The sequence below is a fragment of the Scylla paramamosain genome, chromosome 11 (genome assembly GCF_035594125.1).
Source record: "Scylla paramamosain isolate STU-SP2022 chromosome 11, ASM3559412v1, whole genome shotgun sequence".
In the NCBI taxonomy this organism is placed as follows: domain Eukaryota; kingdom Metazoa; phylum Arthropoda; class Malacostraca; order Decapoda; family Portunidae; genus Scylla; species Scylla paramamosain.
In genome coordinates, this window is record NC_087161.1 from 25,593,381 (window position 1) to 25,618,522 (window position 25,142).

The 25,142-nt window shown below is 40.5% G+C and overlaps 2 protein-coding genes across 2 annotated transcripts in view; both read left to right on the plus strand.

Annotated features, from left to right (window-relative positions):
• The first annotated feature begins 3,089 nt into the window (after positions 1 to 3,089).
• LOC135105108 (DNA-directed RNA polymerase I subunit RPA1-like) lies at positions 3,090 to 9,965 on the plus strand. The gene is made up of 7 exons (XM_064013109.1): positions 3,090 to 3,209; positions 6,119 to 6,285; positions 7,068 to 7,247; positions 7,716 to 7,837; positions 8,507 to 8,618; positions 9,053 to 9,389; positions 9,829 to 9,965. Exons 2-6 carry the CDS (start codon positions 6,120 to 6,122, stop codon positions 9,346 to 9,348), a joined length of 876 nt encoding a protein of 291 aa, XP_063869179.1. The 5' UTR covers positions 3,090 to 3,209; position 6,119; the 3' UTR covers positions 9,349 to 9,389; positions 9,829 to 9,965.
• LOC135105106 (DNA-directed RNA polymerase I subunit RPA1-like) overlaps positions 9,894 to 25,142 on the plus strand; it is an 18,164-nt gene continuing 2,915 nt past the window's right edge. Inside the window, exons 1-21 of the mRNA XM_064013107.1 lie at positions 9,894 to 10,030; positions 11,027 to 11,251; positions 12,129 to 12,320; positions 12,961 to 13,410; positions 13,817 to 14,062; positions 14,721 to 14,894; positions 15,321 to 15,479; positions 15,910 to 16,067; positions 16,494 to 16,575; positions 16,689 to 16,889; positions 17,128 to 17,256; positions 17,606 to 17,773; positions 17,902 to 17,976; positions 19,179 to 19,282; positions 19,842 to 20,085; positions 20,954 to 21,032; positions 21,234 to 21,376; positions 22,037 to 22,257; positions 23,200 to 23,350; positions 23,841 to 24,050; positions 24,614 to 24,763. Of these exons, the coding sequence (XP_063869177.1) occupies positions 11,114 to 11,251; positions 12,129 to 12,320; positions 12,961 to 13,410; positions 13,817 to 14,062; positions 14,721 to 14,894; positions 15,321 to 15,479; positions 15,910 to 16,067; positions 16,494 to 16,575; positions 16,689 to 16,889; positions 17,128 to 17,256; positions 17,606 to 17,773; positions 17,902 to 17,976; positions 19,179 to 19,282; positions 19,842 to 20,085; positions 20,954 to 21,032; positions 21,234 to 21,376; positions 22,037 to 22,257; positions 23,200 to 23,350; positions 23,841 to 24,050; positions 24,614 to 24,763 (3,474 nt within the window). The 5' untranslated portion in view covers positions 9,894 to 10,030; positions 11,027 to 11,113. The remainder of the gene's footprint in view (positions 10,031 to 11,026; positions 11,252 to 12,128; positions 12,321 to 12,960; positions 13,411 to 13,816; positions 14,063 to 14,720; positions 14,895 to 15,320; positions 15,480 to 15,909; positions 16,068 to 16,493; positions 16,576 to 16,688; positions 16,890 to 17,127; positions 17,257 to 17,605; positions 17,774 to 17,901; positions 17,977 to 19,178; positions 19,283 to 19,841; positions 20,086 to 20,953; positions 21,033 to 21,233; positions 21,377 to 22,036; positions 22,258 to 23,199; positions 23,351 to 23,840; positions 24,051 to 24,613; positions 24,764 to 25,142) is intronic.

Consider the following 25,142-nt stretch of genomic DNA (forward strand, 5'->3'; position numbering starts at 1 on the left):
ACAATATGAACATAACTTTTACATCATATTCAGTTGACAGCATTATCAAAACTAGTATTTTCAAAGCAAACTCTTTTACACTTTAACATTAATATTGTTTTTTAATTTACTTAAGAAATAATTTGAAAGTAACCAGTGTTTTCTGTGTGTTGTGTTTTATGGATTTTAAATGTGTATAAATGCTTAATAAAATTTAATTTTGTAATGTTCACTAATACTTTATTTCCACCTTTGTGTTGAAAGATGAGTTGTAATGAAAGGTGGGGGAGGTGAAGAGAGGATGATTTAGATCATGATCATCAGCACCTTGAAGGAAAGCTTCCACGTCCACAGAGTGAGCTTATCATCAGAAGGAGGAGCAACTTGTACATATTTGAGTTCTTGGTGTTCCTAAGACATTTTTTCAAATCTTTATAATATCCCCTTAAGTATCCAGTGGCACTACCTTCCACTTCACAATTTTATCATATCTTATTTGTTCTTGTAATTGTGTTGTCTCTAAATAGCTACACCAATCCAGTCTGTATGTCCTTGTCTTGTCTTGCTGTTAGACCAAAGGCTGTGCCTTAATTCCTCACTCCTGCCTCAGACAGTTGCACTGCTCATTGACCACACTGTTGTTTGGAATGTTCCAAGCTTTTCATTTTCATTTTAACAGCCAAGTTTCATAGTTTATATCAGTGCTTCCCAGAACTGGGCACTAGATACTTTGAATATGTTGAAAATACAAAATACACATGATATTTAAATACTAAATACCTTCATAAATTGTATTTAAGCACACCTTGAATACATGCATTCTGCAAACTTAATCATAAATTCCTGAGGTAAGGAGTGAAGCCTTGAGATCTTGTGAGGCATCCCAGGGAATGGCAGTGGTGGCTGTGGTGCCCTGGCTGGCCACTGCTCAGGAGTGCCAGGTGCAGGGATGGGCTTGTGGCCAAATTAAACTAATTTACATTTTACATTTTGATTATTTAGATACATTGTACTTGTTTATTGTGAATTATCCTACTCAGGAAGAGCTGAGACAGTTGCAGTCTACAGATGGGGAGAACAAGTGGAAGGCAGTAATGAGTGCTTGAAGGGAAGTCAGTTAAAAGAAGTACTCCACCAGGGTAACACCCTCCCAGCTCACTGAATTGGACTTAGACAAGGATTCTACATGTATTGTATTATAGAGTCACATCAAAGGGTGGTAGCTTTGTAGTCCCAAGGTGCCTTCAAGTGTGCCCAGGAACAATCATGTAATTTAGGTATGGGAAAGTGAAATTTGTACTTCATGTTAGTTACAATTCCAGCGTCATTAATTCACATTAGCTCATTATTATCAGCAATAGTGTTATAAATAATATATATATATATATATATATATATATATATATATATATATATATATATATATATATATATATATATATATATATATATATATATATATATATATTTATTTATTTATTTATTTATTTATTTATCATTATCATTATTTGGTTTTATGTAATACCCTTATGACCCTACTGAAGATAGTGACTTTATTTCTGAGCAAAAATATGATGTTTCCTTTTTAATCAAGATAAACACAATTGAGGGATCAGCAATTAAATTAATGAACTTAATTAACCTAAACCTAATGCAACTATTATTATTATTATTATTATTATTATTATTATTATTATTATTATTATTATTATTATTATTATTATTGTTATTATCATTATCATTATTATTATTATTATTATTATTATTATTATTATTATTATTATTATTATTAATTGATTAATTATTATTTTTTTATTATTTTAATTAATTATTTATTTTTATTTCCTTCTCTCGAACGTAGCCACACAACTTATAAAGTAGCAAATAATTCCAAATAATTCTTTCAGTTTTGTGAAAATTCAAGAAGCGCTATTTTTTTTTAAATAAAAGTGAAAAAAAATGTCAAATTTTTTGCCTAATAATAGATGTACAGTAAAATCCCTCTCATCCGGCATTCGAGTATCCAGCAGCTTCAAGTATCCGGCACATTTTTGCCCGAGCCTTAAAATCAATAAAAAATCAATGTGTACTCATAAAATCGATTAAAATTCCCGAGCGAGGCATACTCTATCCCCTCGCCACCAGAGCGCACTGCTTCGCGCCACCCGCGGCCCACTGCACTGTGTTTACTCAGTGACTCAGTCCCGCATGTGCACTGTTTATCGCCTGACGCCTTCATCATGTCTAAAGTTGTAGAAAAGAGGAAGCGTGTTGTGCTTACACTTAAGCAGCTGATCAGATCAGCTGATCTTTGTTATGGTAAGAAACGTGAGTGTAGGGTGGTGACTGTGGACATAATTTCACTTCTATTCAAATATCCGGCAATATTCAAGTATCCGGCATGTCGGCAGTCCCGTTGATGCCGGATAAGAGGGATTTTACTGTATGTCACATTCTGGGTTTGTTTGGTGTTTACAGGAACGGTGGGAGGATAATTTTATTTAACTGTAAGAACTCCAAATTAAATAGAAATTAATGTCAGCGCCTATCTAAACCCCTGCTAAAATAAAACCAAGTAAGTGCTTGTGACAGCAGTAATATCCACAACGGGGTAGGAAGAATGGCTTAGGATAATAGAAGAGGATGGAAGGATCAGCACTAAGGAGATGAAGCTAAGTCATAAGTAATGAACTATATTAAAAGTTTTTATTAATAGATTTGAGGAAAAGTAGACTGAGTAAGTAGTGCAAGAGATAATAGAAACCCTTTACACATTTACAACGTCTCGTTTTTGCAAATTTACTATTTATTGTTCCTTTTACAAATTTAGTGTTAGCATCCATATTTACATGTACATTATACACTTTCTCGTTCCCTTCATAAGTTAACAATGGTAAATTTTTCTTTACCAAATTTACATTACCCTAATTTAGAACGTTCCCTTTTACAGGTTTACAGTTTTTATCGTTCCCTGATATGGTGAAAGTTCGATGTTTACAAATTTACAATTTTACGTTTTCTTAGCAAATTTACAATAATCAATATCCCTTTATAAATGTACAATGTTTTCTTTTACAATTTCACACTACAAAATTTATCGTTGCCTTCCCTGAATATTTACAAACAGGTTCGCACGTGTCGCATCGCGGCCTGGGCGACGTGAAGCAATAGTTTCCATAATAACTTGATTACTACCAGCTTCCTAGGCCTATCCTGTCGCCTGCGAACAGGTAACACATTATGAAAGGGATATGCAGTATTTGTGATGGTCCTGGTGCCACATTTAGTTAAGGGAGAGTTTTCTGAACTGAGGAGGCGCGTTGCACTCAAGTGCTGTCAGTGTATTACCTCGCCTTCAGGTGACTGCTGCTGACCTTTGGCTGTAAGATTGCCAGGAACTGCGATTTACCCTTCCAGTCTCTAATATTGTTCTGTATAGTAAAAAAAAAATCATTGTTGATGAAGATCAAAGCAGTGAAAGAATGAGGGATAGTGTTGATATTTTCCTTGAAGGTGTGGGTTTAACTCTCCTGAATCTAATAAGTATGTGGCACAGTGCTCGACCTCCACCTTAGAGGTCCACAAGTTTGATCCCACCTTATCAGAGAGGGAATAAGAGACCAGGGATGGCCTGAGAGGAATGGAGGGGGAGGGGGCAATGTAGAAATAGCCTTAGCATACTAATTTCGAGGCACTATTTACATTGGTAAATTTATATAAGTGCACTCTATTAACTGTTTTGTTTTCATGCATGACAATGAAAAAAACGGAGCTTAACTAAACCTAATCTAACCTAACTGAACCTTACCCTACTAAACCTAACTAACCCACCTTATTTGTCCACTGGTACTTTCCCATCACTGGAGTCCTCATTGCCAAGAACTGGAGGTAGTTAAGCTTCATTATTGCTGTGAAATTTTCTTATCGCCTCAAAGTAATCACACACAGCCACTGCAGTCTTCCAAGACTGATTCTCATAATCAAGCTCTTCTCTCCTGCCTTGCAGAATACAACCTGCCTATTGGGTGATTTAAAAAAATATTTTTTTGTAGGCTGAGGCATTGTTTTGTTCATGCACTTGATAAATCAGTCACAGCATGGCTTCACGAAGGGGAAGTCTTGCCTGACAAACTTGTTAAGTTTTTACAGTAAGGTGTACGAGGCAGTAGATAATGGTGATAGTTATGATATGTTATATCTGGACTTTAGTAAAGCATTTGACAAGGTACCCCATCAAAGACTCCTGAGAAAGGTTAGGGCACACGGGATAGATGGGAAGGTGTTAGGCTGGATAGGGTCATGGCTTGGTAACAGGCGACAGAGAGTGGTAATAAGCGGCTCGAAATCCGAGTGGGGTCATGTAATTAGTGGGGTGCCACAGGGATCAGTATTGTTATTTCTAATATATATCAATGACTTGGATAGTGGAATTAGTAGTGATGTTAGTAAATTTGCGGATGACACAAAGATAGGTAGAGTAATTAGGTCGGAATCGGATGCCATCGCCCTACAGGCAGACTTAGATAGAATGAATGAATGGACAGATAGATGGCAAATGCAATTTAATATCAATAAATGCAAAGTGCTTAGCGTAGGTAGAGAAAACCCACACAATAGGTACACATTAGACAACCAAACTCTGGTAGGTACAGGGTATGAGAAAGATTTAGGAGTTATAGTTAGCTCTGAATTCCGTCTAGGGAAATAATGCATAGAAGCCAGAAACAAGGCAAATAGGGTACTAGGATTCATTTTTAGGAGTGTTAAAAGTAGAAGGCCGGAAGCAATATTAAAGTTATACTTGGCGCTGGTCAGACCTCATCTAGACTACGCTGTGCAGTTCTGGTCCCCACATTACAGGAAAGATATAGGTCTATTAGAATCAGTACAGAGGAGAATGACTAAAAGGATACAGGGGATGAGGAGTATTCCTTACGAGGCGAGGTTGAAGCTGTTAAATTTACATTCTTTAGAGAGACGTAGGTTAAGAGGGGACTTGATAGAAGTCTTTAAGTGGTATAAGGGTTATAAGAAGGGAGATGTAAGCAAAATTCTTAGGATCAGCAACCAGGGTAGAACAAGAAATAACGGGTTCAAGCTTGAAAAATTTAGGTTTAGGAAGGCGATAGGAAAAAATTGGTTCTCAAATACAGTGGTAGATGAGTGGAACGGACTCAGTAATCATGTAGTCAGTGCTAGGACACTAGAGAGCTTTAAGAGAAGATTAGACAAGTTTATGGATGGGGATAACAGATGGAAATAGGTAGGTGTGTTTCATACAGGGACTGCCACGTGTAAGCCTGGTCGCTTCTTGCAGCTTCCCTTATTTCTTATGTTCTTATGTTCTTAAGTCCCCTCTTCTACTCCCCCTTTCCTCTCATCCTTCACTCTCCTTCCTCCTGACACTGCCAGAAGACCATCGTGGCACAAAGTAACCTCGGTACATGGAGGAAACAATAAATTTGATGAAAATGAATATCTCATGAATGAACAATTTGTAGTGATAAAGACATACACCACTGTGTTATATGTGACCCAAGTACATCACTGAGAACAATGTTTTTTTTTGCCATGTGGCAGGTGCACTTATATAAGAATGCCTTTACATCTAGATAAAATTGAAGCCTTTTAAAATTGTGATCCTCACAATGAAGAGATCAGTAGTGAAATTAAGGAACTGAATGGATCTAAACCTAATCTAACCTGTCTGTGAGATGAAAACACTAATGTTATTTCAATATTATTTTTATAGTATTTATAATTCCCTTGAAGAGAAGGGTTTACCACACCTACCTGATTGCAGCCCACATGCCACAGTGGAAGCAAGAGATCAGAGAACTAATTTTGAGACACAATTGATATATGGGTTAAATATGAAGCCTTTTCTTATTGTGATATATACAGTGAAAGGATCAACAGTGAAATTACTGAACTGAACTGACCTAAACCTAACCCAACCTAACCAAGCCTTTAGATGAAGATGCTGATGTTATTAAATATTATCTGGGAAAGGGTTTAAGTCAAGTTATGAGGAAGTAACTAACCGAGTCCTTGAATGAAGACACTAATATTTCTACAGTATTATCTGTGGAGGGTGTTACATCAAGTTATGAGGAAGTAAGTTGTGCATGCCCTTCAGGATGGGGAGCTACAGCCAGGTGGAGCACACACGGATAGAGGACATTGGCTTCAGGATCTACACTGAAGATGAGATCCGTCACATCTCCCTGGTAGAAGTGACCAATGACGAATCCTTCAATGAACTGGGGCACATCATCCCCAGCGGCCTCTATGATCTTCGCATGGGTGAGTCTTGTCCCTGCACTTCAAGCCAGCAGGGCCAGTCAGGAAAGCCTTTTGTATTCGATAAATGATGGAATTTGTCGTGTTTTGTTGAAGTTTTTATTGGTATGCTTCTCTCTCTCTCTCTCTCTCTCTCTCTCTCTCTCTCTCTCTCTCTCTCTCTCTCTCTCTCTCTCTCTCTCTCTCTCTCTCTCTCTCTCTCTCTCTCTCTCTCTCTCTCTCTCTCTCTCTCTCTCTCTCTCTCTCTCTCTCTCTCTCTCTCTCTCTCTCTCTCTCTCTCTCTCTCTCTCTCTCTCTCTCTCTCTCTCTCTCTCTCTCTCTCTCTCTCTCTCTCTCTCTCTCTCTCTCTCTCTCTCTCTCTCTCTCTCTCTCTCTCTCTCTCTCTCTCTCTCTCTCTCTCTCTCTCTCTCTCTCTCTCTCTCTCTCTCTCTCTCTCTCTTATTGGTCTTCAAATTAGCCTTCTTTTATCTAAATTAAAAGTAAGGAAATACTTTTAAAGCTGAGACTATTTTTATTGACATCTATTTGTGCTGCATAGTTATATCACATATAGACCTTCTTGGCGACTGCAGAATGTTTCTTGACTGAGACCATCAGTGAAAACTACAACAAATATGAATCTTGCAGCTGATTCTCAACAGTTCATTGCTCTGTGACAAGCTGGCACCATTGAACTTTATCTCAATATTTACCTGCCATGTTATGAATTGCTATGTCACTTCTTATCCTGTAGATGTAGTACTGCATTGTTCCTTCATTCAGCTCTCCGTCTGTGTTCCTTCCAGGCCCAGTGCCAGGCAGGACTAAAGATATTTGTCAGACATGTGGTAAGACCAATTTACGCTGCCAAGGACACTGTGGGCACATAGAGTTGCCACTGCCTGTGTACAATCCCTTCTTTTATAATGTGCTGAACAAAACACTGCGAGGGATTTGCTGCAACTGTCACAGGATTCAGGTTCGGGGTGAGTGTTGGCCCTGATCGGTGTGTTTGGAAAGGCTTTCTTCTTCTCTGGGAATAAGTGTGTAGAGATGCTTGCACTTCATTGTTTTTGGCTTAGTATTACATGATCTATTTACTATAACTGTTAAAGTGAGAGATTGTTTATAGTAAAAGCTATAATATTTGTAACTAAATTCTGCTTAAGTAACTTTGCCAAATGTGAAGTAGATTATTGAATGTATGGATGGATTGATGAGTGAATAGAGTTATCAGTATTCTGTTGCCTCCTCTTGAATATTGTTACTGCAAGAGTTCCATTCATCATTTTTATTATTCTTTTTCAAATAAAGACTTCAGCTTTGTTAGATTTATGTCAAACTTGTTGCCTTTCTTGTTACCCACATAATTAACTGACTCATGTATTTATTTACTCCTTAGAGAGGTATGAATCTATTTGTCTATTGTCTTATGTGGTCCTCCTCTGTGCCAGCCCACCATGTGTTGCTCCTGAAGTACCAGATGCAGCTGCTGGATGCCGGATATGGCTATGAGGCACTTGAGCTTGAGAACATCCTGTCACGCTCTATATCCAGCCCCATGGAGGCCACAGAGGTGAGTGGTGCTGTGAGCAGTACTTGTGTTACTCAAATATTAAACATTTCTGGGAAAAGTTTCTTCATAACCATACTTTTATGTACTTATTCATTTATTAATTAATTTATTTAGGTATTAAATTATTTGCTTATTTTTAATCTATTTGTTAACATTTGAGTTCTTTACATTATCAAAATTGTGAAAGTTTTTTTTTTTTTTTTTTTTTTTTTTTTTTTTTTTTTTTGCATACATCTCCCTTTAAGTGATTGTTGGCCTGCAGTATAAATAGTAATGTATACTTATGTTATTGGTGACTTGAATGATACTGTATTGACTTACATTTTCCTTCCATTGATGATATATCTTTAATATATTTTTCTGCAAATATTTTTTTCCTACTGCATTGCTAGTATGATTTTAGGTAACAGTCACACAAAAAAATTTGTATGATCAGGATTCAAATTCTGAATATCTGTCTGAATCAGTGGAATGCTCTCACACACACACACACACACACACACACACACACACACACACACACACACACACACACACACACACACACACACACACACACACACACACACACACACACACACACACACACACACACACACACACACACACACACACACAAGACACTATATTTAACATGTGTGTGGATGTTTTCATGTATGTCTTTCCCAGGTTGCAGTGGGGATAGATGATAAAGAGCTATCTCAGAAGGATGCGGGCATCGTGGCAGATCTAATGAACTTAAAGAAGACCCTTTCCAAGTACTGTGACAAGGTGATCAGAGGTGAGCAGAACAGGTCATCATTTCCAAGTCTAATCTCCCATGCTAATCACTGTGAATCTTGAGGCTCAAGCAACACAGTCCTTGAATAAATTTAACATGCAGTATGATTATTATGATTTAAGCAGCCAGCCTGATATCATTGATACCATGAGACTGCAATGCCATGCTGTAATCTTTGATGCCTGACTTTTTTGTTAAAGCTGTGTTAGTAAGATGATTCTTTTTTACCTCTCTTTAAGGGCCAGCACTAGTGGGCCCTTTTTTCTTTCTTTCTTTTTCTTTCTTTTTTTTTTTTTACTTGTTCTTGGCCACTGCTACATAAAAAAAATAATTATAGATAAAAAATAATGAGATTATTTTAGTGAGTATCAAGTCTAATGAGAGAACATTGAAGTAATTTCCACATGTAACTGATGACTTCCTCCTCTCGTCAGGCGGCACCTGCAGCCCGGAGACCTCCACCTCCATCATCAAGAATCTGGAGACAGAAGTAGTGAAGTCCTTCATCAAGAAGTGTTACTACAGTGATAAGAAGCGGTGCATCTTCTGCCACCAGTCCATTGTCAGGCTCACACTGCAGAACTCGCGTTTCATCAGGTCCGGAGTGAACAAGAAGGAAAAGGACAAGGACAAGGACAAGGACAAGGACAAGGATGGACAGACAGAGGAAGTGGAGGCAGAGAGGGAAGAAAGAGAAGAGGAAGGGGGAAAATGGAGAAGAGAAATCTAACACCATTCCTGGATGCTCAGTCATATATCACTTCAGAACAGGTGCATTTTACCAAAGTATTTCTTTCTTCATCACTGAATTGTGGCAGAAAACCATCTTGGATTTGTGTTTTAGTCATCATTTTAACCATTTTACATTAAGAATTTTGTACTGTTTTAAATGGTTTCTATGCTTTATAGCCATGAACTTACTCTGATACTGCTGGGGAATTCTCTATAAATAGTTAACCATGGTGAGAAGGGTCTCTCTTTTGCTTCTGCCTGGATATTTCTGTTCACTTTTGGTATTATAGTTTCCAAAATATTCTTACATATCAAAGGATGATTGCAAAAGGTAATAGTAATTTACATCTTGCCATGAGCATGATCTTTTCTTCCACTCACCCAGCTTCACTTCCAGTCAGTTTCTCTGAACTCTCCATTGATCCACATCCTTCACACATTTTTCTCCCAGACTGTTTCACCTGACACTCTCCCACAGGCTAGAGACATTCTGAGGCAATGCTGGGACAAGAACCAGGAGGTGCTGGCTGCTCTGTATCCAGTTCTCGCCACCAGTGAACTTCCGTACCCAACTGACATCTTCTTCCTCAACACACTCATGGTGGTGCCTCCAAAATTCCGGCCGTGCAATTACCGAGAAGGCGTGGCGATAGAGCACCAGCACACCTGTTATCCTCAGGGTGTGTGGGAGTGGTATTTGAATTGTGGGATACAGGAGTTGAGATTGTGTTGTCCTGGGTCCATATCTACTTTTGTGTAACATAGCTCTCAACTCATAGCTCTCAACTCTCAACTCCTTGCCTGACACACTATTGTTATTTATTATTGCAGGTGTTGGTATTTGGAAAACTGAATTATCTCATATTATTATAAGTATTTCCTCTCTCCTAAGTTTTCTTCCATCGTTTTGTATCTCTCTCTCTCTCTCTCTCTCTCTCTCTCTCTCTCTCTCTCTCTCTCTCTCTCTCTCTCTCTCTCTCTCTCTCTCTCTCTCTCTCTCTCTCTCTCTCTCTCTCTCTCTCTCTCTCTCTCTCTCTCTCTCTCTCTCTCTCTCTCTCTCTCTCTCTCTCTCTCTCTCTCTCTCTCTCTCTCTCTCTCTCTCTCTCTCTCTCTCTCTCTCTCTCTCTCTCTCTCTCTCTCTCTCTCTCTCTCTCTCTCTCTCTCTCTCTCTCTCTCTCTCTCTCTCTCTCTCTCTCTCTCTCTCTCTCTCTCTCTCTCTCTCTCTCTCTCTCTCTCTCTCTCTCTCTCTCTCTCTCTCTCTCTCTCTCTCTCTCTCTCTCTCTCTCTCTCTCTCTCTCTCTCTCTCTCTCTCTCTCTCTCTCTCTCTCTCTCTCTCTCTCTCTCTCTCTCTCTCTCTCTCTCTCTCTCTCTCTCTCTCTCTCTCTCTCTCTCTCTCTCTCTCTCTCTCTCTCTCTCTCTCTCTCTCTCTCTCTCTCTCTCTCTCTCTCTCTCTCTCTCTCTCTCTCTCTCTCTCTCTCTCTCCCTCCCTCTCCCTCTCCCTCTCCCCCTCTCTCTCTCTCTCTCTCTCTCTCTCTCTCTCTCTCTCTCTCTCTCTCTCTCTCTCTCTCTCTCTCTCTCTCTCCCTCTCCCACTCTCTCTCTCTCAAGTGGGGTAGAGAAGGAGAGTGAAAAACAGAACACAAACCTAATAGAGTCTTGTCCCTGTGTGTGGTGCAGAACATAGTGCGTTTAAGCAAGGTGCTGCGCTTCCTGCTGTCCCTGGTGAATGGCAGTGTGCGAGAGCTGCCTGAGGTGCTGCAGTACATGGTGGCAGAGGTGGCTGGCAGCACGCATGTGGAGAAGATCCAGACAGTGTGGTACCAGCTGCAGAACTATGTGGATGCCCTTTATGATGCTGAGCTGAGCCGACTGGTGAAGTCTACCACGAAGGGGATGAGGCAGGTGGGTGGCCAAGATGTTTCATTATTTCTTTGCACTGGGAGTTCTTGGATTACGACAGTTTTGACTTCTGCCGGTTTGTGGTTACGTTGCTGGCTGTGCTTGTCCCTGTGCATTGGGTAATATTTGGTTAAGGACTCACAGTTCACAGAGTTTTGACTTCACTGGTTGGATTGATTTGTTCTTCATGGTAAGCAGTGTTCCTCAGTGTATCTTTGTGATTTTCCATTGTGCAGTGTTCCAGTCAGAAATGTTTGGTAATTTTCTCTGCTTTTTAATAACTAGTTGAGTTTTTCTGTCCTCCATGAAGGTTAACACTTAATTAAGTTCAGGGATGCTGCTTTGCCACGCCAGCTTTAATTAGGGGACCAAAGATGTGTGGTTGACTTGCTCCAGGATCTTGTTGAAGGTAGACCCAGCTGTGGAATTCTTCAAAGGCGACAGAGATAATGAGCTGGGTTCTCAAGAGTGTTTCTTCTTTTAATAATGTGGAAATGTTAATATGTCACTAGAACTATAAAAGCATCCTTAAAAACTCATTTAACTTCAACTAGAGCCTTTTGAATGTAGTGGAGGTGTGGCGCAGAGGTTCAGAACATGGGCCTAAGAGCTACTTTATTGATGCATTAGTGATGGATATAGTGGTGTATTTTGAGACACATCTGAAGTCTGGTGTGAGTGACATCGCTAAAAGCTGATGTCTCTGTGTGCCAGACCATTGATATTTTGTTTGTGTAGATTGAAAATATGCTTGCCAGATTTGGGGTTTTGTTTAAATTTCAACTTTTAATGATAATTTGTTTTAATGACTTGATAACAATAATGTAATTATGATATATGCTGTCCTTATAAGCCTTGGTCACCATCCTTCCTCTGTCAGATCATAGAGAAGAAGGAAGGGCTGTTTCGCCACAACCTGATGGGCAAGCGTGTTAACTTCTCGGCACGCTCCGTTGCTGCGCCGGATCCCATGTTGGCGGTGGATGAGGTTGGAGTGCCTAAAGACTTTGCAGTGCGGCTGTACTACCCAGTGCCTGTCACACAGTGGAATGTGGAGTACCTCAGGCATCTGGTGAGCCACTGTTCTGCCACACAAGTTAGATTGTACAGGTGCACTCTTCAATGAAATGCTCATTGCTTGGAACTCCTTCTGTGGGATGGGCATGGCAGGAGGTTCTAGACACATCCTTTGCTCTTTTTTTTGGAGGATGGTTTCAGCAGAAGAATCTCTGTTTGTTCCTGTGCACATAATTTATTCTCTTACACCTTACATCTTACCATCTCTCTTCACTCAGCCACTCCAGCACTGCCATAGTGTTTTATATAGGATGTTTTCTTTCACAAGTACTCAATCCAACTCTAATATTTTTCTTGTCATCTTACTTCTTTGCTTTCTCTTCACCTGACCAAACCATCTTAACCACTACAGTTAATGCATGTATAGTAGGTTGTAATTAATCTTTCTCTTTTTAATGAATAACCAAATCTATGCATAGATAACTCACGTGTGTGTTAAACACTTACTTTAAAGAAGAGCATTTCATATCATGTGAATGAAGTCCTCACAGTCAATATTGAGATAATTTCTTCTCTTGAGTTGAAGGGTGTTTTGGAAGGCATATTGAGGGCACTCCTTGTTTGCAAGTTTACTTATCAACAATTGATGGGATGGTTATTGTGCAGATGTGCTTAGTGATCTTCTGGCAACACAGGTGCAGAATGGGCCGCTGGTGTATCCTGGGGCGGTGATGGTGGAGGATGAGGAGGGTCACCGGAAGCACCTCAATGCCATGGACCCCAAGCAGCGTGAGGCGATGGCCAAGAAGCTGCTCACACCACCAGAGTCACATGTGCACTGTGTTAATGCCCACAAGATAGTGTTCCGGCATTTGCAGAATGGAGACTTTGTGCTCATGAATCGCCAGCCGACCCTCCACCGACCCAGCATCCAGGCCCACCGTGCTCGGGTGATGCCCAATGACCGAGTGTTCCGCATGCCCTACGCTAACTGTAAGGCCTACAATGCTGACTTTGACGGGGATGAGCTCAACATGCACTTCCCACAGAATGAGTTAGCCCGCAGTGAGGCCCAGTACTTGGTAACGACACATGCCCAGTACCTCACACCCAAGGATGGCTCTCCCCTTGCTGGTCTTATACAGGTGGGTCAAGTTATGCCAGGTTAGGTTAGGTCACGTTAGATTAGGTCAGTGTTGTGGCGGTGGTGGTGTCTTGGTGTGTTAGTATATCTTGCCTAGTGTTTGGTAGGTGTGGTTGGTGATAATAGTACTGTACTGAGAATGTGCGGTTGATGATAGTGTGTGTGATTGCTGTGGTACTGTTGTGTTGCCAGTTATGTCTTCCATCATTTGGCTAGATAGTGGATGTAATGGAACTATGGTAGTTAAGACTATGATGTTAATGATGTTGGTATGTATCATTTGGGTAGATAACATATGTGACAGAGTTGTGTTTGTTAAGATTGTGATGCTAATTATAGTTGTGTTATGTTGGCAGGTTTGTGTGGTGATTAAGACTGACAATAATGATAGTTGTGTTACGCTGCAGGACTGTGTGGTGGCCAGTGTGATGCTGACCATGAGGGGAAAGTTTTTCACCCGCCAGGACTACCAGCAGTTGGTGTACTCAGGGCTGCCTGACCACACTGCCCGGATCAAGACTCTGCCTCCCACCATCCTCAAGCCCCAGCAACTGTGGTCTGGCAAGCAGGTCATGTCCACACTGCTGCTCAACATCATTCCAGAGCACAAGGCCCGCCCCTCGTTCTCCTTCAGGACCTCTGTGAAAGTAGATGTGAGTTCTTCTGAGTTCCTCTCCCACAGTTATGTCACACCAGATTTTATTTAATTTTTTTTATAAGAGAGCCACAGACCAAGGACAATAAAAAGAGAGAGAGCAGAAAAAGGCCCAGTGAGAGTTCCAGTTAATGATTACTGGAGGAAGGCTTGAGTCTGATAGCCAAGGGAATGCTGTATGGTTGTAAGAAAATTGGATAAGTTGCTGTCATGAAGTGTCTGTTTTCGTGTACTTTATTAACTTTGTTCTTGTGAATTCTTTTGGTTTTCTTGATCTTTCAGACTTGTGCATACATTTGCAGAGACTATAATTTGAATAGTAGAATCCAAATGATCACAAGCTTAGTAAAGTTGATGGTGAATAAATCTTTGATGCTGTAAGGGTTTGTGAAAATCATACACTATTGTACCAGTGTAATGATGTAAGTTTTATGCCAACTGCTTTAAGGAAAAAAGAAGAAGAAAAATATTCACACATATGGGAATGGAAATCACCCCACCAAACTTGTTGTCTCATTCAGTTTAAACATACAGAATGACTACATAAAATCATCATGTTATACCACACCTGATGTTCTCCCTTACACACCATACCTGATGTTCTCCTTCCCTACACACCACACCTGATGTTTCCCTCCCTATCTGCCTGCCTCCAGCTGTGGCAGACGAGTGAGCCGCGGCCGTGGCGGGCAGGTGGTTCAGCTGAGCACAGGCGGGAGACCATGACAGACTCAGACTTTGTGATGCGCGACGGGGAGCTACTCTCGGGAGTCATCGACAAGAGTGCCATCGGGTCAACAAGCCACGGCCTGGTGCATGTGTGTTATGAGGTGAGCACCAGCACCACTAACAAGGCACAGTGTAGGCATGGGTACTCTGTCTTAGTTGTATTGCTTGTCATTGTTATTTTTTGGTAAAGTGGTCATGTTGGTATTGACAGCATCATTGCTATTGTCTCAAAGGTGGCACATTGATTGAGTTTTGCATGCCATTGTATCTTCTACCATTACTATCATTGTTATGAGTGGATTGAACTTATTCCATATTATGTTAATTATTGTTATCATCATGATCATTGTGTGTGTTCTCTTGTTGTTACTAAAGGGTAATTATTTTATTGCTAAAAGTTTTTCTTAAAGTAAAAACTGTGTATAACTGTATGTGCCAATTCTATTTTCATTCAGACCAGCTACAGTGTAATGTTCATACACACACACACACACAGACACATACACCTCACTCCTCCTCACCCACAGCTGTATGGTGGAGTGGTTGCATCCAAGCTGCTGACGGCCATCAATCGTTTGTGTGTGTACTACCTCAAGTGGTGTGGCCACACCATCAGCGTCAAGGAGTTTGTCACCCCAAAGAGTGTCAGCGAGTGGCGGCGCAATGCTCTCAGCAATCTTGTTGAGGTGTGTTGTTGTTGCTTCACCTTTTACTGAACAGGAATATCCAAACTTTTTCCTTGTTACAGTTCTTAATTCAGTAAATATCTTTAAGTTTGAAATGAAATGAAATGTTATTCTTTGCAATGGGGAAGACATTATTTATTGAAATAATGTATGTTTCCTTTGGTGTTGAGAATGATGTTTAGTTAAAAACAAAATCTTTCCCTTTTTACTATTCTGAAAATCACATTTATCCAGAGTCCAGTAAAAACTAGAGTTGTTTGTAGTTTTATATTTTGGCAATTTATAGAGATGAACATTACATAGTTTTGTGATCTGTTTCTCTTGGCTTATAAGTTTATTGTGAATTATAATCCTGATGTACAAGATCAGGTCACTCCCTCCCACACCTTGAGCTCATTCCTCTAATCCCCCTACTGCCCACCACCCACAGAGGGCAGCATTTGGTGTGAGCCTGAAGCTGGATGTGATGGAGGCAGACCTAAGGGAGTACTATGAGCGCTGTCACATGTCTGGCAATGAGAAAGACATGGCATCCATAGATGCTGCATACACTGCTGTCTTGGGCTCCACCACCTCCAGTGTCACAGGGTGGGTTGGCGTCTCAGACTCACTCACTGCTACAGAGAAGTTAGGTCACAGATCACTACAACATCATGGAGAATTAAACTGTAGAAGCTGTGGCAGTATTAGTGACAGAATTCAGTATCACAGGAAAGAAGTATCCCAAACTGTTAGCCTTAGTGTCAGAAGTCAGTACCAAGTGGGTCTGATATTTTGACATGGCTGATGGCCTCATGTGTCCTGGCATTACAGTGGGGGAGCTGTGTTCAGTTGGTGAGGCCACACAGCTATGTAGAAGGTTCAGCTGGTGTGATAAGATGGCCTGACTGGGAAAAAATGACTAATGGTGTTATTTGCATGAAAAAACCATGTTCCTTGGTGGTGCTGTTTATCCACCAAGGTAGAGGTTGTTTTTCCCTCAGAATGTGCTAAAACTTCACCTTCCACTCACAGGCAGAATGAGAAGCAGCTGTTGAGGCGAGGCCTGGACAACCACATGAGGATGATGGTGGACACTGGGGCTAAGGGTTCTAAGGTAAGCTTTTCACCCCAATCTAGCATAACACCATCAAGCCTTGCCTCACATCCTAGCCTCTTAGCTTGTACTAGTAGGTTAACTACGGGAACAACAGTACCATTGCTCCTCAGGTTAACATGAACCAGATGGCATCACTGTTTGGGTCTGTGGCCATTGACGGGAAACGCATGCCACTCAGCATCACTGGCAAGTCCCTCCCATCCTTCAAGGCGTATGAGGTCAACCCCCGTGCTGGAGGTTACATCCCGGACAGATTCATGACCGGCATTAACCCAAAGTCCTACTACTTCCTCTGCATTGTGGGCCGTGACGTGAGTGTTTGGGATCGTAAGTGTGGTTTGTAGGAAGAGGGAAATGTAAAGCTGAAGTCAAAGAGAAAAAAGCACAGAAGAAAAGAAGGAAAATATAAATGAGGTCAAACAACTGTTATATCAAATTGTGTAGGTAGATGGATGAATGACTGATTTTAGAATGTATGATTATACCTGCAATATTGTTTTCACCTTACCTGATATCTAGTTATTATTTTCTTGGCTCTTCTCATCACAGAGTCTGCAGCACACTGCCGTGAAGACTGCAGACAGTGGCTACCTGCAGCGGTGCCTCATCAAGCACCTGGAGGGCATCCAGGTGAAGTATGACATGACAGTGCGCAACAGTGATGGCCTGGTGCTGCAGGTGAGTCACTGAGGCTGGATGGGGGCAGGAGCTACCTTCATTCCTTACATTCCATTCAGGCAGATGAAAGTAGTCTTGAATATTGAGAAAAGACACTCATTCATGCTGTTCTAATGTGTAGTTATCTTTATTCATCATCTTTAGATTACTGTTGCCTCTTCTGGGGTCACCAGGAAAAAAGAGCATTGCCCATTGATCCTTTTTATGTAGTGTCTAAACATTCTTCTGTCCTGTACAGTTGTATTATTGAGGAATAATGAAATTTCTTTTGTTTATTTTTTTCACGACATACAGATAGAATATGTACAAAGAAAGAACCACTATCACTCGTGTGTGTTTGCATCAACAGTTTTCATACGGCGAGGATGGTCTGGATGTGACGAAGGTGCCGTTCCTGAAGAGCCTGGCGACAATGGATGTGTTGGTGCAGAATGGCCATCGTCTCATGGAACCTCGTGCCCTTGCCCTGGCAAAGTCCACTGGTGAACATGAACTGGTGGAGAAGTACAGGAAGAAGGTAGGGAGGAAGAGGAAGAGAAGTAAAAAGAAGTAATCTATTTTATTAGTGCAAGTTTCATCATTTCATCATCAGTACAAAAGAGAAATCAGAACATCACTATCATCACTCTCTACCTCTTCCCACAGATGAGCAAGCGGAACAAGAAGGGCGTCAACCAGAGTGGTGTGCGGTGGAGTGGCTTCCTCAAGTTCTGCAGTAAGGTGTGTGTTGCATTGTGTTGTGTTGTGTTGTGTCGTGTCGTGTCTCCAACCACTGAGCACTGATTGTGGCTGAGATAACCTTGACATTGATCCCTATTATCTGAGCTTACTGTAGTCACAATCATTGCAATGTATTTTTTATCTGTCTTGCAATACTATTGGTTTCTTCTTTTTCCTCTTTTCTTTTCTTTTCTTCCTTTCTTTTTTTCTCTTCTTCTTGGCCTCATCAGTCCCTGATGGTGTCAGGTGCTCTTATATGTTGCCAATAATTTCTGTTTGGTGCATCTTCTTCCATCAGGCCCAGCTGTCTCATGTCACTTTCAATTCCATCTCCTCACCTAATCCTTTGTTTCTCCTAGTTCTTTTCTTCTCCACCTGGTCCCTTCATGCTGCCTTCAGAGGGTCATACTCTTCCATCCTATCCACCTCAAACATGCTTCTCTTGCCTTCTCCACAATTGGCACCACTCTTACCTCCATTCTGATGCCCTCATTCTTTCTCTCTGAAGCTGCCTGTAAAACCCTAACATAGTCACTCTGTCAAGGATATGTGGGAGCGTGGGACTGAGTGATTGAATGAATGATTATTTATTGTAGTTCTTGCCATGACAGGGTAGAAGTCCAGCTAGTGTATCTTGTCATAGTGTAAAGTGTTAGCATCTGTTAAATAAAATATGTAGCTGAGCCTGAATGTAGCTTTAGAAAGATTATTGCTTTTTTTCTTTGTGACCTGTTACTCCCAGCCATTTTGTGTTACATGGAATCTGATAATGATATTTGTCTATTTTTTTTTTTTACTGGAATTTCTTTCTAACATTATTTGATTTTGTTACTCATCTGTTGGTATTTTAGTCTTTATTTTTTAACTCCATTTTCTGTTGTATGTTCTTTATTATGTTGCTTTGTGGTGCTGATTTTGTGGCCTTTCCCACGTGGCAGGCCTTCTCTTAGACATGTGTGGTGGCACCTCAGGGAGAGCACAATGTAGAAATCCATTACAATGCAAAAGGACTGAGATGCGTGATTTCAGGACCTCTTAAACTGTCCTTTTTATTTAGAATTTTAAAAACTTAGAAATTATGCTGAAGTTTGTGCTGTTGGTGGTGATTATAAAGTAAGTTAAGATCAAAATGAGTTATCATTTTGATTGTACTGCTCAAAATTTCTAGCCATGTTTGTTTCATCTTCATTATTTTTGAGCAGATTGACGAGCAGAAGCACATCCCAGGCTACACAGTCGGCCGCTCCAATGCAAACCTCCACCTGCAGAACCTTTGGCACCAGCTGAGGCCTGAGGAGAGAGACAAGTGAGTGGCAGGGGTCCATCTTCACCTCTGGGCTACTGTTTGCTATTGACAGAAGGGAATAGATTGGGAATTATTGCCTGTATGCTGTGCCGTCAAATACATTACATAATACATAAATGGAGCATGTGTATTTTGTAATTGGTTTATATGTTTTATACTGATAGTACTTGATGGAGAAAATGGTAAAAGTTTCAGGAGAAAAAATAATGTAATGCCACACTTAACCCTTTCACTACTCTTTTGTGTATCTTTCCTCAGTCACAAACCACTGTTTTGTTCCACCATTGCCTCAAAACATTATACTTAGTCAACATTGGAAAATCTATTCTCTTCATATTTTTCTTCATTGTAAGTGTTTGTGGAGGCTTTGTACAGTGCTTTGAATGTTGTAGATTGTTGGATATTACAGTAAAAGAGTTAAACATTAATGACTAATAAATTAGTAAGTACTCACTATTAAAAAGCAAATATGTTACCTGAAAAAAAGCTTATTAACTAGAAAACCATACGAAGAACACCAGTAGATCACTTAGCTAGCACTCCTCCCTCCATTCCTCAGATACAAGAAGAAAACCGCCAAGATTTTGGATCCCATCAACTCAGTGTTCTCCAGTGCTTCCAACCTGGGTGTGGTGTCTGAGGCCCTGGATGCCATGGTGGCCAAGTATTATGAGCAAGTGCATCTGCCCCACACCCCTGCCACACACCGCCTCACCAAGCGGGAGGTGGCCACAGCCGTGCACATGAAGGCTCTCAATTCCATCGTCAACCCAGGAGAGGCTGTAGGGGCGCTCTGTGCTCAGGTGAAGGACTTGGTACTGGAGGGCTGGACTGATTGCTGGAGGACTTCATGTGTTGATGGATGGATGCATTGTGCTATTTTATTCTTTTCTTTTCTTTTCTTTTCTTTTCTTTCATTCTTTCCTTCTTGCTTTCTTTTGTTTGTTTCATTCTTTATTTGTTTACTTTTTGCTTTTGATCAGCCGCATCACACTAAAAAATCAATGATGACTTTGATGAATTCATTATGTTATATTATTCTTTCTATTAATTTATTTTTCTTTAGTTTTTTGGACACAAGAGTCCTTTTCCACTGGGGGACAACAGGGCTAAGAGCATGAATGATGCCTGTGTCAATGTGTGGGGTCTTGTCTGTGCCACCCAGTGTGGGATTGCTGGCCTGATATATATATATATATATATATATATATATATATATATATATATATATATATATATATATATATATATATATATATATATATATATATATATATATATATATATATATATATATATATATATATATATATATATATATATATAAAGTTTATCAATTTGTGTATAGATTGGTTCTTTATTTATTCATTGATCAATTTATAATATATATAAAGATAGATTTATTTATTAATTTATTTTTATTTGTTTATTTATTTGTTGCCTTTGATGAGCCTCATTACATATTAAAAAGTTTATCAGTTTGTGTATAGATTGGTTCTTTATTTATTCATTGATCAGTAACTTGATAACTTGATGATTGCTTTGTGAGATGACTGACTGAGTAACTGATGAAGTGATGGGTTGGTGTATTGGCTGGTTTAGTGTGTGTGTATGTGAGTGTATGTTTGCATATCTGCAAGGGAGACTCACCTTTCTTCTTCCTCCAAACAGGCCCTTGGGGAACCTCTCACTCAGATGACCCTCAACACTTTCCACTTCGCTGGCAGGGATGAGCTCAACGTCACACTTGGTCAGTTCCTTCTCTTCTTCAGCTTCTTTTTACACTTTTTGTTAAGGTAGTAATTAGATATATGATAAGTGATGCATGAGATGTATTAATTGCTACTGTTTAACATCCCTCCCTCCTTCAGTTTTCCTTGCCATGGTGTGATGCAATGTGTCAGTGAGTGCCACACCCCATGTAACACCCCCCTTCTCCATGTTCCTCCAGGTGTGCCCCGCATGAAGGAGGTGCTACGTACGGCCTCCAAGAACATCTCCACCCCAATTATGGAAGTGCCTTTTCTGGACCACGTCACCAGGTCACGGGCTGAGGCCCTGCGCATGAAGCTGTCCGAAGTGTCCCTGGGCAAGGTGAGTGTACTCGTACTAGTTGTCTCTCCTACACCCAGGACACCCTCTGACACCCTCATCCTCACCTCCCTTATTAGGAGCATCCAGGAGACATTTAAAAGATTCTCATTTCCCATACTAAGACCACACAGGACACTCCCTCACAGGACTTTCAAAGGACAGTCACTTCTCCTATAAAAATCATGGTGGTTAGCCTCACTCTCCCACTTAATACTATATAGAAGACCCTCTCACTTCCCTCATTCAGACCACTTAGGATGTCTTCACTTCTCTCATTATCTCTCAGACTATCTAAGACAGCCACGCTTCCCCCATTAAAACCTTCGACAAGACACTCCCTTTCATCATTATCACTCAGACCTTGTAACCCTCTCTCATCCCCTGCTGTTACATCCTCTCCCATGGCTCTGTCACTCACAACCCACAAGATCCTGTCTCACATCCAAATAGAGTGGTGGATGAATGGAATGAACTCAGTGATCAGGTTATTAGTGATGAATCATTAGAGAGCTTTAAAAGATTACATATGTTTATGGATAGGGACTGCCATGTGTAGGCCTGATGGCTTCTTGCAGCTTCTCTTGTGTTCTTATGTCATCATCTGCCATCATGCTTTTTTCTTTAGCTCTACCATGGCAATCATTCTCTTGGTGTCTGCAGGTGCTGGAGAGTATGACCATCACCACAGGACTGCACCAGAAGGAGTCTGGGAGGCTGAAGCACCGCACCGTCCTCCGCCTCACCTTCCTGCCACACAAGGAGTACCGCTTTGTGTACGCTGTTACTCCCTCACAGATCCTGGCCTTTGTGGAGAAGGAGTTCATCCCCAAAATCGTCATGAAGGACATCCACAATTCCTTCAAGCACAAGATGGCCATGTGGTGAGTTGGTTAGGTCTAGGTGATGATTGATTGTATGAGTGCTCTGTTTTGTATTGTTGGTTAGTGATGAGTAGATGGTTTCATTGTTAGTTAGACTTTCCTTTTAGTTCCTTCTTGCTGAGTTACAGATTTGTCAATGCTTGGCCTTTATTTGCATTATAGGACAGTAGTTCTTGACCTCTTCTTTAACCCAGAGTATCATAGTATGAGACTTTGTGTTCTCTTATTTGTCATCTTTTATATTAAATCATCAGTTGTAATAATTAATATAGTGATACCAAGAGCTATAGAAAAACAAAAAAGTGAATACAATGAAAAGCTTCCATTTTGATGGTTTACAGCATCCAATTTAATCTAAATCATGACTGAAATCACTTGATAGCCTTCCTGAAAGCACTCTGTGGTTCCTAACTTGGAAACCTTTGTTATGGGGGTGGTTCCAGGTGGACCATCAGTCACTCATATGACCCCACATATCCACCTGAAACCCTTAGCTAACACACACTTACACCTGCACATCTTATTACCATGGAGTTTGGGCAGTGTGATGCTGTAGAGCAGTGGTTCCCAAACTATTTTACCTGACGCCCCTTTTTTTGCTTCCAGTAGACCCGCACACCCCCTCTCCCTCTTTTTTTTGTTTATGTGAAATTATGTGGTTGGTATCGGTGACGTGTTCAAAACATGTAGAACTAACTTAATAGAAAACGGGTTGGAGTGACTGATATAATTATACTTTGTATGTATGTAATGGCAAATACTTGTTCTTTGAATGGTTTCATTATTCTAATTAAACAATTATTTTTGAGCAGATGACTTGTGTCCTTCTCATGCCCCCCTAGGGGGGGGCACGCCCCCTAGTTTGGGAACCACTGCTGTAGAGGAAAAGGTAATATTTTCTGTCTTCAGTCTTCTCCACTGAAGGGTAATCTGTCTTCACAGTGACTCATACAAAAAGAGGCCGTCAAGAAAAACTGCACCAGAGGAAAGGGAGGGACGAGATGCAGCAGAGGATGCACAGGAAACAGAGAAGAACAAAATAACATTTGGTGTATCTGATGATGAAAATGAAGAAGAGGAAGATGAAGAGAGGGTAAGAATGCCTCCTACAAAATACTAGTAGATAACATACATGTGTAGTACATCCCTTTTTTTTTATTTTTGTTTTACTGTTGTCCTTGCTGTTTGCAAAGGTTTTTTAAGGAAATTTTTACTGAATGAATGTGATGTATGTTGTGAAGTGCATTATTATTTTAGTTGCTGGTAAAACACTTCCTTGCATTTTGTAACTTTTTTTTATATTATAGGGATTGTTTACATCATACTTTTGTAATGAGCATGAGAAGGTGGAAAAACCAAAGCTTGGAGTTGATGTTTTATTAAACTTTAAACTTTATTAAAACTTATTAAGTTCCAAAAATAAAATGAATTATGTGAGCAACCTGATAATGTATATATTTTTTACTCAATGTAAAGGAAAAACAGAGAAAAAGATTTATTGCATGTTTTGCTTGGTATTGTATGAAATTTATGCTGAAAATTAACAAATAGATAAATATAAACAAACTGTACATCACCCACAGGCTGCTGGAGATGGAGATGTTGCTACCTCATCATGGAGCAGGAAGCAGGAAGAGCAGGACTACTCTGAGCCTGAGGAGGAGGAGGACCGGGAGGAAGGTGGCCTGTCAGATGATGAAGGAACAGAGAGCAAAAAGAAGGATGCTGTGGCTGAGGATGAAGGCTTTGGAGAGGAGGAGATGGAGGAGGCAGGGGAAGAGGAGAACATGGAGGTGAGATTGTGTTTAGGGTTCATTGTTGCCACTGTTATGTTTATAATTAAAAGACAGCTTGGCTGTAAGGTGAACATTCTGAGACTCTATTACTCCTTGCTGTGACCTGTCAAACTTTGCTGCTTCTATCCAGCAGCTGAGCTTTACCTTCATGGATCTGCTGCCTGAGCATCCACAGAGAGTCAAACCTTTACTGCCTGTTCAATCTTTCACTATTCAAATCCATGTCATCATTTCATAGATCTCCAAAACCAAAACCAAAATATCACAATACTGAGAAAAATCACAGGAGAGATGGTGTTCTTTGTCTTGTGGATAGAAAACTTGTAACCATTGTCTAAGGCACAGTTATTGAATGGAAGGTTGCAGCTTCTATTGTGTGTGATTTGAAATCGTAACATTATCAAAGACATTATCAAATTATCAACATTATCAAATGAGATGAGTTGCAGATTCCATTGTGTGTCATTTGAAACCCATAAATATTATCCAAGATACAGTTGTTGAAGAGAGTTGCAGTTTCCATTGTATGTGACTGGAAACTCTCACCTCCTTTTCCCTAGATGCCCAGCTCCAACCTGCACCTCAGCACCAAGCGACGCAAGGAGAATGTGAGCCCTGAAGAGGCGAGGCAGCGTCAGGAACTGCTCATGGAGAAAGACTCATGGATCGTGGACTACAACTTTGACAGGGAGGGAGAGCTGTGGTGTGAAGTGAGTGCTTCCATGTTATTTGCTTATATATTTGTTCTGTTTATTTCTCTTCTCCCTTGTGGGCCAAGGGGATAAAGAGAGGGATGTAAAATGTGTGTGAATGTGAAAGTGAAGTGCCTTGTCTTGGCTAACCCCACCTTTTTTGTGGGGAGACACCCTTGGTATATGTATGTTTGTGAATTTATTTTGTCTCGCACAATCTGACCGAGGCTTGCCAAAAAGTGTTGTAAAGGTGTGCTGAAGATTGCTGTGATGTGGGAGACACTCTAAGAAGGATTGTGTCACACTTATCAGAATATATCATGTTGTTGGATATGAGCTTACTTTACAAACTGGTATAGCAAATCAGAAATGTCCTTATCAGTGAAATTATTGATAA

Bases quoted from the DNA above. Each gene is read 5' to 3' on its own strand.
- LOC135105108 (XM_064013109.1), top strand. From the start codon at position 6,120: ATGGGGAGCTACAGCCAGGTGGAGCACACACGGATAGAGGACATTGGC. The intron at 7,838-8,506 runs GTGAGTGGTGCT...TGTCTTTCCCAG, and splicing joins GCCCCATGGAGGCCACAGAG to GTTGCAGTGGGGATAGATGA. The intron at 8,619-9,052 runs GTGAGCAGAACA...TCCTCTCGTCAG, and splicing joins CTGTGACAAGGTGATCAGAG to GCGGCACCTGCAGCCCGGAG.